Source organism: Myotis brandtii, unplaced genomic scaffold (assembly GCF_000412655.1).
Source record: "Myotis brandtii unplaced genomic scaffold, ASM41265v1 scaffold699, whole genome shotgun sequence".
Taxonomy (NCBI): Eukaryota; Metazoa; Chordata; class Mammalia; order Chiroptera; family Vespertilionidae; genus Myotis; species Myotis brandtii.
The window spans coordinates 206,684-218,920 of NW_005370733.1; the positions used below are offsets into that span (position 1 = coordinate 206,684).

At 53.9% G+C, this 12,237-nt stretch overlaps 1 protein-coding gene across 1 annotated transcript in view; it reads left to right on the forward strand.

Annotated features, from left to right (window-relative positions):
• DDX31 (DEAD (Asp-Glu-Ala-Asp) box polypeptide 31) overlaps positions 1-12,237 on the forward strand; it is a 53,356-nt gene that overhangs the window by 13,438 nt on the left and 27,681 nt on the right. The window contains exons 9-14 of the mRNA XM_014529891.1: positions 426-545; positions 661-767; positions 1,776-2,056; positions 2,720-2,887; positions 5,968-6,027; positions 11,694-11,744. Of these exons, the coding sequence (XP_014385377.1) occupies positions 426-545; positions 661-767; positions 1,776-2,056; positions 2,720-2,887; positions 5,968-6,027; positions 11,694-11,744 (787 nt within the window). The remainder of the gene's footprint in view (positions 1-425; positions 546-660; positions 768-1,775; positions 2,057-2,719; positions 2,888-5,967; positions 6,028-11,693; positions 11,745-12,237) is intronic.

A 12,237-nucleotide genomic window follows, 5' to 3' on the forward strand; every position in this document is an offset into this window, starting at 1 on the left:
TGTTACATGGAAGTCGCAGCAAAGGTTCAGTATAAGAAAACATTCTGGGATAACTGATTCAGCTATGAGGTTCCCTGGCAAAGAAGCCTCGGGAACAGGCTAGACAACCATGTGTCTGGAATGTGCTAGAAGGGACCCATGGACAGGTAAAAGGCATCGGATTACATAGTCAAGATCCTTTCAAAGTTAAGGTTTTATGATTTTAACGTAATTGCAGATCTTAACAATTCTGTCCTATAGGAGAGAAACTTCAGAGAAAAATGAAAACTCTGATCTTTGTATCCACTTGTCATCATGTTTGTCATGATTCAAGCTGTGGCACATGCTGCTAGACACGGATCTGTCTCGTTCGCCTTTTTCCTGTGTCTTCCACGGATACAGCCCAGTGTGATTTACTGTCTCTTATGGTTTGTAATTTTTAACAGGCTCCGCAAAGGAATCAATATCCTCATCTCCACTCCTGGACGTCTGGTGGATCATATAAAATCCACAAAGAACATTCATTTCAACCGCATCCGCTGGCTGGTTCTGGATGAAGCCGACAGGTGAGGCTGATCTGGAAGCAGGAAAGGCACGGGGAAGGCTGTGTCTGTGTCCATCTGACTGCAGCCTGGGTTACATGCCGTCTGCATTAGATTTAACTTTCTTCTGAAACCGCAGAATCTTGGATCTGGGCTTCGAAAAGACTATCACGGTGATACTCAACGCGATCAACGCAGAGTGCCAGGAACGACAGAACGTCTTGCTGTCGGCCACTCTCACGGAAGGTGAGCGAAGAGAATGGATGCCGCTGCCAGGGGCCTGTGTGCCGGCGCGGCCCTCAGCCTCAGGCCGGGGAGGAGCCTCAGGGCGCCCCCGGGGCACGGGGAGAGGGCCCGCAGTTGGGACGTGCTGCAGGGGCTCCTGCAGGTGGGGAGGACGGGGAAGGCTGGCGGCCACCACCTATGCCTGCGTGAGCCTTTCACTGCGGCCATGACCCTCGGAGGGCAGGGCTCTGGTCCGGACAAGGACGGCCTCTCACCACGCGCGTTGTTACTGCGATCAGCCTGCCTTTCTCCTGAAGAGGCGGTGGACCTGAAAGCACTCCTGTCCTTTAAGCTCGTTTCTGTTTTTCATCCTCGTGAGATGGAGCTTCTTACTGCCTTTCGTAGATGGGACGCTGCGTGGCCAAGCGGCAGCGCTCTGCACCGGCCCCGCAGCAGGCCCTGTCTCGGCGACAGGACAGCTTCTGTGTCTGGTGTCTGCTTCACTCGGCACACCAGCTGCCACCAGTACGCCTCATCAGCACTTCTGAGTGTATTCCCGAGAACATTAATTTTCAGAGATAATCCATGGAAAAGGGATCCTGTGCTCAAAAAGTTTGGGAAATGCCACACATGACCTCCTCTTGGAGATGCGTGGTGCGCCTTCACACAGTAAAGGTCCTGAGAAGGCCTGCAAAACCTATGGAAGAATTTGTGGGACCTTTTTATCCGGGTTTTCATAACTTGATCACAGAACCCTTTGGGGGGTGGGGGGTAGACCCCTGTTAATGTCCCTTTCCGTGGTTTCCCACAGGTGCGAGCTTAGAAAGGCTGGTGTGAGGGGTTGTTGGGCTGTGGGAAGAAATCCGGGGGTCCACACACCAGATAGACAGTTGGGCAGATCAGCACGGCCCTTGGTGAAACCCGCCAGGAGTTGCCTAGTTGCCTGAATGTGCGGTGTGCCGGGCGTGCATAGGGACCAGTTCCACAGCGTGTGCTGTCCCCTGTTTTGACTTTTTCACTTTCTCCCAGGTGTGACACGGCTCGCTGACATCAGTTTACACAACCCAGTCAGCATTTCTGTCCTGGAGAATAGCTTTGGTCAGCCTTACCTGACAGATGAAGAGTCTTCTGACGACTCTGACTCACTAAGTGACGACGACTATGATGATGACGATGACGATGATGATGATGATGATGATGATGAGCTGGACGGCTTTGCAATTCCGGAGGGTCTTGAGCAGTACGTGGTCTTGGTTCCCAGCAAGCTGAGGCTGGTCTGCCTGGCAGCCTTCATCCTGCAGAAGTGCAAGGTAGGACGGGCCCGGTCAGCTCCATCGCGGGGAGGCCTGTGTCGTTTGTATCCGGCATTGCTGGCAGCGGGTTGAGACGCGGTTTTCTGGCCTAACTGCTGGTGGATGTAGTGTTCTAGGATTGTGGGAAAGCTCGGAGGTCAGTGATAGCCATTATGTTCAACCTGAAATCTGCCCTAAGTATCTTTCCTGGGACTGATGTTGGGAACAGCAGAGGTGGCAGGAGCATGCTGGGTGTGAGACAGCTAGGGGCCTGTGCTTGTGTTTTTAAAAGACACCCGGTATTTGCGTATTTATTACTAGTTTCGGCAGCACTTTCTCTGGGACATGGGGAAGCAGTAGGTGGAAGGCTTGAGAGTGAAGCTTCTAGATGCACTGCACGTGGCGTGTGTGCTGAGGCCTGAGAGGACGAAGAACAGCGCTGATGTGCAGCCTCACCCTGAAGCATGCTCTGCTCAGGTGTGGGAGCGTGATCAAGGTCATGGCTGTCAGCTCCCTCTCCTGCAGTCTGGGAGCAGGGAGCATCCGTGTTAATTTTGCAAGTAACTCCAAGCCGTCTGTCATCTCTTTCCAAACAGGGCCAGTGTGACTGTATTTTAGAAAGATCCCCGTTGTAGTGTCACCTCATAACTCTGTGGTGGTTTCCCCTCTGTGTCCATGTAGTTTGAAACTGACCAGAAGCTGATCGTCTTTTTCTCGAGTTGCGAGCTGGTGGAGTTCCACTACCACCTCTTCTTCCAGACCCTGCTGGGCGGCGCGGCGTCAGGGCAGTTACCATCTGGCGGCCCGCGATTAACATTCCTGCGGCTGCATGGCAACATGGACCAGGAGGTGAGCAAGCCCGGGGCCCATCCAACTGATCGCGCCCTCCAGGGTCAGCACTGGCTCTCGCTGGGCTCGGGCAGGTGTCCCCTGAGGAGGGTGGCGCACAGGAACTGGACGCGACCGCCCTGCCCGTGATGTGGGCGAGCGGAGCCTATTGTTCCGCCCACCTGCTCTGGAGCTGGGCTCGTCCACCTGAGAGCTCGCAGGCCCTTGGCCTGCATCTACCTCAACCAGCTGTTAAGGCAACAGAGCACCACTAAGTAGCTGGCACTAGGGAAGGGTTTTGCCTTTTTAGTACCCAGTGTGTAATTAGGGCTTGATGTCTTCAAATTAAGAGCATTAATGGAGCTAAATTGTGGCTCCCATATGGTACTGCTGAGCGTGACTGCTGTCGTTGTCAACAAGATGCAGCGCTCTCTCAGCACTTCGGCTTGCGAGAGGGTCTGTGTGTCTCGCTCTGCCTCGGCTCTGAGTAACGTTTTTGTTCAGGAAGAAGAGTAGAACGTTTGCCTTGTTTTAGGTTCTAAGCTGCAAAACACAGTCCATGGAGAGTTGGGGCGGAGCGTGGAGTGGGGTGAAGTCACTGCCTCGTGCAGGGAGGGACGCACAGGGCCTGAGATGGGAGCCATCTTGTCCTGGAGGCTGTTACCAGGCAGCTCCGAAAGGAGGAGGAGTGAAGGAGGGCCCCAAATGAGGGTGCGCTGGGACTAGAACCACACTTAAAAGTGGTAACATTCTTAGAGTATAAGAGACCTTAAAGGTCATCAAGTCCATTTCCCCTCTTGTTTTTGCTTTAATAATTCAGGAAATGGAGCTTCAAAAAAGTGAATTTGCTCAAGGTCACTCAAGGACACAACTTCTTATTTGCCACAAGATAGCATAGTATTTCCTGACTGTCTCAGCCTTTGTGAATTTTATAAGCTCTTTCTTTTTACCTTGTGGATCCCTGAGTCAATCGAATTTGTTGATTTCATAATGCAATACCATTTATGGTGTTTCTCTCTCTCTCTTTTTTTTTTTAAATTAGTTTCCTAGTCCTCTGGGTCTGTTTCACCAGAGGCGTGCTACAGGGGAGTCTGAGGTGACGGAGGAGCTGGCTGTGGACTCGGAAGGATCTGGGAATTTGAGCAGATCACACAGAGTCAGATGTGTTCAGGCTCTGGTTGTAATGCCAGCTGTGTGCCCTGGAGGCAGACTCCTGGTTCTAGTCCTGGCCCTGCTATTCACTGGCTGTGTGACCTCGGGACACTCTCTCTGTGCCTCAGTTTCCATGTCTCTAAAATGGAGCCAATAGTCGTATTTACTTCGTGTGCTTGAGACAGTTCATTGAGTTAATGCAGATAAAAGTGCTTAGCACAGGCCTGGCTCATAGTCAGTGCTCAGTAAATGTTAAGGGCCATTATTATTGTTATTTCTCCTTCAGGAATAGTTCGGCTCTTCAGTTTAGTAATTGTTAATATTTTACTTATATTGTTTTATTAAGTAGCCTTCACAGCCTACCCATGAGTAGAGGATGGGAGGGAGTATCTGTATTTTATCTGATGAATACTGAGGTTAAGTGTCTTACCCCAGACTGAGCTAAAACAGCCCCAAGCACATATTCCTGGCCACTGTTCCACATGACCTGTGGTCTCCCTAAATGATTGTCATGACCCCAACCAAGTTTACGGGCATTGGAGAGAAGTGAAGTTTGGAGTTGCTGCCTGGTGGTTGTGATGAAAGCTCAGGAATTAGGTTTCCTCCTCTCCCCAGACCTGGATCCATCCGGATGGGCTTTCACATGTGTCCCTGCTTTCAGGAACTGTTCTGATTTGCCTGGACACCACAGCCGTTAAATGGTCCCTTATAAAGACTGCGCAGCAAACCGGACCAACGCAGGCGTCCTCGGGAGGGTCTGAGCTCAGCTCCGGACCAGCTCCCTGGGTCCACGTGCGGTCAGCCCCGCGCTGTGTGTGGGTGTCCTTGGCAAGTTCCTCAGCCCCCGAGCCTCGGTTTCTCTGCCTGGAAAGGGGTGGCAATGGTACCTGCTCGGGGGGCTGTGGGGATTGGATTCGTGCAGACGTGTAAAGCGTAGGCCAGCGTCTGGTACGTGGCTGCGCTCAGTGCACACTGGTTGTCCGTGTCCACTGTCCTAAGCGAGGGGTCCCTGGGGGGGTCCCACTTCTGCGACAACACGTGTATGTGAAAGACGGTGGTGAGGTTCCCCTCGGAGACAGGGCTGCGCCTAAGTGGAGGGAGAGACATCCTTTTTTCCAAAATTGTAGTAATTTGGTCACTTCCCTCTTTTGTGGCGGACAGGTGGGCATGGCCACGTGTCAGCTGCTTGCGCCACTGGCTTTGCAAGTTCACAGGAAAGCCTTTAGGAACTCACCCAAAGGGAACAGTGATGTGCACAGGGCTTGCCAATAAAGATTTTATCACAGATTATAATGGAGAACAGTCGGCCACAGCCTCAGGGCCAACAATAGGGCATCGGCCAGGTAAATGGTGGTACACCCACCCTGCTGGTTGCTAACAGTGTCGTCACGAGAGAGAGGGTGTGGTTTGGAAAGATGTTCATGTCCTGTTGGTTTCTGATAAGAGTGTGTTGCTAGTAGAGGTCGTGTGGCCATCTTTCCAGAGCCCCTTCTTGGTGATGCTTTGCACAGGCCCGGGGCACGGGGTTGCCAGTGGTGGTGGTGTGCTTCGAGCGGTGGGAAATTGCGTTTTCTTCCTTCGTCTTACAGTTAAAATATATGGGGTGTATATTTTTTTGACCTTTTTTAAAAAAATCAGTCGTTAACAAAATTCCCCTGCAGGAAAGGTGGGTTGTTCATCATTCCTCTCGCCCACCTGCAGGAAAGTGTGTCCCTGTGGACTGTCTCTGCTCCGGGGGGCCGATCTGGAGGATGGGCCCGCCTGGCGCTGCCCTCCTGACACAGCCCAGAGTGCAGTCCTGGGCCTGTTAGATGTGAGCACTCGTTGCTTCCCTTCCTCCAAAGCCTCTCTGTTCTGGGCCTGAATGCAGTCCCAGCGGACGGAGACCGGGAGCACGGGCACCTGCTCGCTGGATTGACTCAGCGCTGAGGCTTCCCTTGTCTTTGCAGGAGAGAACAGCAGTGTTCCGCGAGTTTGCACAGGCTGGCCCTGGCATCCTCTTCTGCACGGTACGTAGCATCTGCACTCCAGTGAAAGGAGCATTTCTGCAATTGGGGGTTGCAGTTTTTCTCTCTCGATGATTTGCCTTGCAGCTGCCCCACGGACAGCGGGAATCCCAGGGCTCTTGGTGTGGCCGGTCCCTTGGCACCTCTGGTTTGTCACCTGACTTAGTCACAGGTAGCCGCTGCCACTGTGCAGAAGACTCAGCTATTTGCTCACTAATAGTGGCAGCTGTTGGTCTGAAAACGTGTGAATCTTGCTGATTTCTATCCACTAAAAACTTGTAAATTACAGCTATCGGGAGTAATTAGAGCTGAGAGTCTTTCCACAACAAAATCACTCTACGCACCTTGCTCACCTCCTTCCAGGAGCAGCTGCCGTGGGCAGTGTGTCTGCTGGTGTCTGTCACTTGCCCTACAGTGTGCAGGCAGTTCCCTCGCCCCGCGCTGCCACCCTGGAGGCTGCCTCCAGCCCAGCGCTGGCCCTTTGAATGCACATCTCCGGCTCTTTCAAGATGGAAAGTCCCGCCTTCGACGGCCCTTCTCTGGGGATGCACTTCACCGGGGCTTTGCTCGCTCCCAAGATTAAAATCCCTCCCTACTTGTGCCATCGTGGGTGATGCAGCTTAATCCCTGATGATTTGAGAAATCCCTGTCCACACAGCAGGGAAACGGCACTGTAAATGGAGTAACCCGGTGATGACGTGCTGTTTAGCAGCAGACGAGTAGCTCTTTGACCACCTGCTAGGCCTCTAATGAATTCCTCTTTAAGGAACTCCTGCTCCGTGTTCAGTGTGACTTAGCGGTGGTTTTCTCCCTGAACTCCGAGTGTATGGGTGAGTGCTCCTGTCTTTCTTGTGTAAGGTCATAAAGGAGACGGCCTGCCAGCCAGCAGTGTGCCGATTCTCACGTGTGGCCGCCTGGCTGTGCCGAGCGTGGTTGGTCAGACGGAGAACAGTTGCTGGGAGTGCTGGCCTCGGAGGTCTGAGTCCGACCCAGCAGCCCTCTCTAGGAGCCCGTCCACAAGTCGGGTGCTGGTGTTCCCTCTCTTCAAAGGCGAGCCAACACTGCAGACGAGTCCAAATAATCTATTTGATAAATTTGTCAAAAGTTCTCGTGTCCACTAGTACCTTCTGGGGCTGGACCCCTTCCCGTCTCCTCTGTCCCCATTTCCCGCTTGTTCCTTACCCTCAGCCAAGTCGGCCCTTCTCTCGCGTCCTCGAATGTGTCCTTCTCGCTTTCCCTGGGGACTGGCCCCAGCCAGCAGAGCACCCCCCTCCGCTGGGCAAGTCACCTGTGCTGCTCGCCTCCACCTTCGCGTTTTTTTGCTTGAAGTCCGCTGTTATGTCTGCAGTTCTTAATTCCCTCCCCCGGGGGAGTCCCGCTGCCAGGAGGCTCCGAGACAAAGGAGCACGTCCGCAGGGGCCACGAGACCCGTCCACCGCCCAAGTGCGTGGAGGCGCTCGGTTTTCTGTGGGGCCTATTTTTTAGGTGAAGTTTCTCTTTTCCACTTTATTTCATTGTGTTAATGGCAAAATCCTTGGGAGACTGTTGGCTGTTTACTCAGTTACGCTAACTCATGTTGCCAGTTTTTTGGCGGCTCCAGCCAAGATCTCTCGCCTCTGACAGCTTCTGCGCTCTCTCCTTCCTCCTCTGTTTGTGCAGCCCAATCTGTCACCCGGACAACGGGGGCCTGTACCCCGCTGATGGCTCCCACACATGGCAGTAATGACTTTTGGCAGGCCGGGGTGGCGCAGAGGCGAGCTCGCTGCGTCCCTTCCTCAGAGCGCCGGCGGCCCCTCTCCCTGTTAGTAAAAGCACTTTGTGAGGATCTTGGGTAAATAAATGAGTCATTTTAATCCAACTGACAGGCTGGCACCTGAGCAAGCTGCCTTCCATCTGTGCTCCTCCGTCTCGTGGAGGCGGCCGGTCGTCAAGCTGGGCCCTCCCGGCCTCACCGCCGAGTGTCTTTCAGAGCTGACTTTAGCGGTTCTTCTGCCCTAGTTAGGTTCCAGCAGCACAGGGGCTGGGCCTGAGTTCTGACGGGGGTGGTGAGGCTGAGGCCTCTGCTGAGTCCTCAGCAGGTCAGCTTCCTGGCGCCCCAGTGCCCGCTGATGCCATTGCAGGATCGGGGAGCAGGGTCCTGCCTCTGTCCCCTGCCCCAGGGGGAGGGTGTGAGCGGGGAAGAGAGCAGGGAGGCCTGGTCACCACCATCCCAGTTCTTCCTTCATCAGGAAGTGACATTAGATGGCTGCTCAGTGTTGATATGCACGGCCTCATTTGATCTTCAGTCACCTCTGGAGATAAATAGGGTGGATCCTACAGCCATTGTTAGGCGTGTGAACTGAGGCTCGGGGCTCAGTTGACTCACCCAGATCTAATGGCTGCTGAAGTCCATCCTCCATTCCTGGAGCAGGGAGAGTACTTTTTCCTGCTCTCTGTGGCCGCCAGGCCCAGAATGGAAAGCCGTGCTTAAAGGCATAGCTGATCAAGGCTGAGTGGTGGTTGACTGTTGGTGAGGTCTCCCCACCCCAACACAAGAAGTGGGACACAGGGAGGACTGTCTGAGCTGGTGTCTTGAGCCAGGCCACCGGGTGGGAGGCAGAACCTTGACCGGTCGGATGAGAGGCTGCGGTCTGCAGTCGCTCCTAACTCACCGCTTCAGCGCATGTGCACTCCGTGACTTGTGTGAACGCCAGGCGCTGTGTTAGAGATTCTTGGTTGAATTTACTAAACTGACGAACATTACATTTTCTGCAAAGCCCTCCTGTCTGTCTGGCTCCGGCAGTCCCTTGTCTGCATGCACCCCCCCCTACAGAGCACGTCAGTAACACGTCGTTTCTTAATGACGCCATCAGCTGTGGTCAGTGCAGAAGGCGGTCCCGGGCCCCTTAGGGGAGCACTAGTTTTCTCAAAGGCATTGCTTGGGACGGGCCTGCAGGGGTGTGGGAGCTGCCTGCAGGCACCTCGTGGGCGCTCGGCACCCTTCATACATTAAACTCCAGCTTAATGCATCAGAAAGGCAGCCTGGCGCCGCTGGGAGGAGAGCAGGGAGGGCTGACCAGCCTGTCCCGCCCCCGTGCTGGGCGAGGTGGATGTGGCACGGAGTCTCCCTCAGTCCCAGGCAGCGATCGTTTTAATGTGCTTCTTGCAGAAACTTGCATAGGATTATCATTTTTCAAAAAAGCCAACTATACATGTGATTCCTTAGTGGTACTTCAGAGAGGGGAGAGAGGAGGCTGCTCTTGCAAAGGATGCCAGTTCTCGAAAGGGAGGAAGGTGTGCTGGACAGGAAGTCCTCCCTCGCAGTCACCAGGGTACAGACGGGCAGCACCCACAGAGGCGGAAACACTGGGTGGAAGGAAGGAGGCTGCTCTTGCAAAGGGTGCCAGTTCTCGAGTGGGAGGAAGGTGTGCCGGACAGGAAGTCATCCCTCGCAGTCACCAGGGTACAGACAGGCAGCACCCACAGAGGCGGAAACACTGGGTGGAAGGATTTGGGAAACGGTCTCCCAGTTTCTCTTCCCAATTTCTTACTGATTAGAAAGGCGAAGGTACCTTCAGATGCAGAGGCTGTTGGCGCCCCTCCCTCAGGCGAGTGGACAGTCATCACCATACAGGACGGACAGCAGAGGGACACACCACCCCCACCTCTGCTGCAGCTGGAGCAACGTGAACCGAACTCCTAGGAGATAGTGTGACCCGGCACTGAGTGTCCAATGTAGAAGGATGTGCTTTTACTTAGGAGGCGCATCTGAAGTATGTAGGGGTACAGCGTCCTGGCGTCCCAGGGCCTTTCCGTGGTTCAGAGGAGCGTGTGTGTAGAGAGGGAAAGAGGAGGCGGGCGCCCCAGCCATCCTCATCGGCGCGTCCAGGTGAAGGCAAACAGGTGCTCGTTGTGCTACTCCAGCTTCTCTGTAGGTGCCATTTTTCTAAGTGAAAATCTGGGGCATCTATCCATCTATTGTTAAGAGGAAAATAAAACAAAAATGCAAAGAGAAAAGTGAAAATCACCCAACCCCTCCGCCTGGAGAGAAGTCAGTTGGCAGTTTGGGGGACTCTCCGGGTGCTGGTTCTCGGGGACCCGCTGAGCCATCTGTCCGTTCTTCCACCCGGTGCTGCTGCGTCTGGGTGTGGGTTGCTGACCTATTTTCCCTTGGATTTCTGGTGGAGGAAACCAGACCATGTGCCCCATGGATTTGCCCCGTCTCTCCTCATGGTGGCTACCTTGTCCCTCCCCCCCCATAGTTCCTCTAAACTAGCAGTTACGTCCAGACCCCTTGTGAGGCCCAGGTTTTGGGGGGTTTGCTTTGGAGAATAGGTGACACTCCACTTCACGTGGCACGACAGCCAGTCATCTTACTTTTTAGTTTGCAGACATTTACTCAGTCTCGGCGTCACATTCTGAAGGTCCCCTGACCGAGGTTCGCTTCCATCCTTCCTCTCCTCTCCTCTCCCTTCCTCTCCAGGCAACTATTTTTCTAAGCTTTTGGGGTTTCCCCTTTATTATTTCTTTTAGAAATATGGGCAAATATACTTTATTTCCCTCATTTCTTACACAAAAGCATGTTATACACACTCGAAATGTACCCTAGTGAGTCTCCATGGGAACCCTCCCTCTCATGGCGGTGGAACCGTACATAAGGGGCGGGTTTGCGGTATCGGGGTCACTGTCTCCTGCTAGACGTTGGGGTGTTTGCCAGGCCTGCAGCCACAAGCTGCCCACACAAACAGCCTTGTGCGTGAGAGGCCATTTTGTATTTTTGCCAGCGTGTCCTCAGGATGGATTTTGAGATGTAAGATTGCTCTGGGTCAAAGGGTAAGTACATAGCAATTTTGCTGAATGTTACCAAATTCCCCACCACGGCGCAGGAAGGTGTGGCGCCTTTTCTGGGGTCAGAGCAGAGACTGTAACAGGGCCTTGGAATCAGAGTTGTTTTGAAGAGCCGCACGGGGGCTGGTGTGTAGGAAGTGCCCAGGACGCATTGGCGGGTGCTCTTGCTCCGACTGGCAGCGTGAAGATGATGCCAGTGCAGATTGCTTGCTGGGGGCTGGAGGAGCCAGAACAGCTAGAGAGGAGTCCGCTTTGCAGGTGGCAACCAGCCGGAAAGAAAATCGGAGTCTCCATTGCTGTCATAGTTTCGCCTGTCTGGTCCCGTGTTCTGATTTAGACGACAGAGAGGCAGGCGTTGCCTGGGCCTTGCTGCTTGGAGGCTGCCGGCAAAGGCGCAGGAAATGCTTTGCGGCCACCTCCACGAGGGGTGCCTGGGTGACCTTCCAGAAGCCCGCCTCAGTGCTGGTCGTTCGCTCTGCTGGTGGGCGCGGGATGGGGCTGATAACCCAGGAGCGCATTCCTCATAGAGTGTCCCAGACAAAATGTAAAAGCGGTCAGACACGCTGGAAGTTTTCAGAATTCTTCCAAGGCACCACGGAGAACGACGCGTGTGAGGACCTGGGCTCCTGCGGGGGACGGGCTCCTCGCATTTACCCCGAGTCAGAACTTGGAACCACAAACGGACTGGTGGCTTCCTGAGGCCGTGTGCAGGTGTGTGTGTGTGTGTGTGTGAGCAAGCGTGTGAGCCCTCTTCCTCTGTATGAGGTTATCAGCGGATCTGTGTGTGACCCCCACATGGTTCAGAAACTCAGTCCTAAGCCGTCTTCTTTTCTGTTTTGAAGGATGTTGCAGCTCGAGGCTTAGATCTCCCTCAAGTCACATGGATTGTTCAGGTAATTTTTTAGTTGTTAAGGTGTGAGCTCGAGGCAGGAATATATGATCATGAGTAGATGCGCTGGCTTTAAGTAGAATAATTATTATTACCCTCCTGGGTGTTGCCCTGGTAACCAGGCAGCAACCGGCCGTATCTGCACAATTCTCCTGACATCTTTCCTTAACTCAGCCCACCTGACTGCTGCAGCAAGCAGCCAGCCTGCAATCGCGGGAGGGGGCCGCTCCCGGCTTCAGACTAACGCATGTCACACGCAAAGTTTCAGCCATTTGAGAATAACAGGAATTCCCCGGGCCCCTGGGAGGCCTCATGGTGTCCAGGAGGAGACGGCTCAGCTGTCCTGAGAGCCGTGTCCTGTACATTGACCTGCAGGGGGCAATTAAGTCCCTGACAGCATCTCACACAGACCGCGAGCCTTAGACACTTTGCCAGAGGGTATGGGCGTTAGCGCTAGGGCCTGGTGGTTTTAGTTTTGTTTTTTCTTTTCGTTAGTC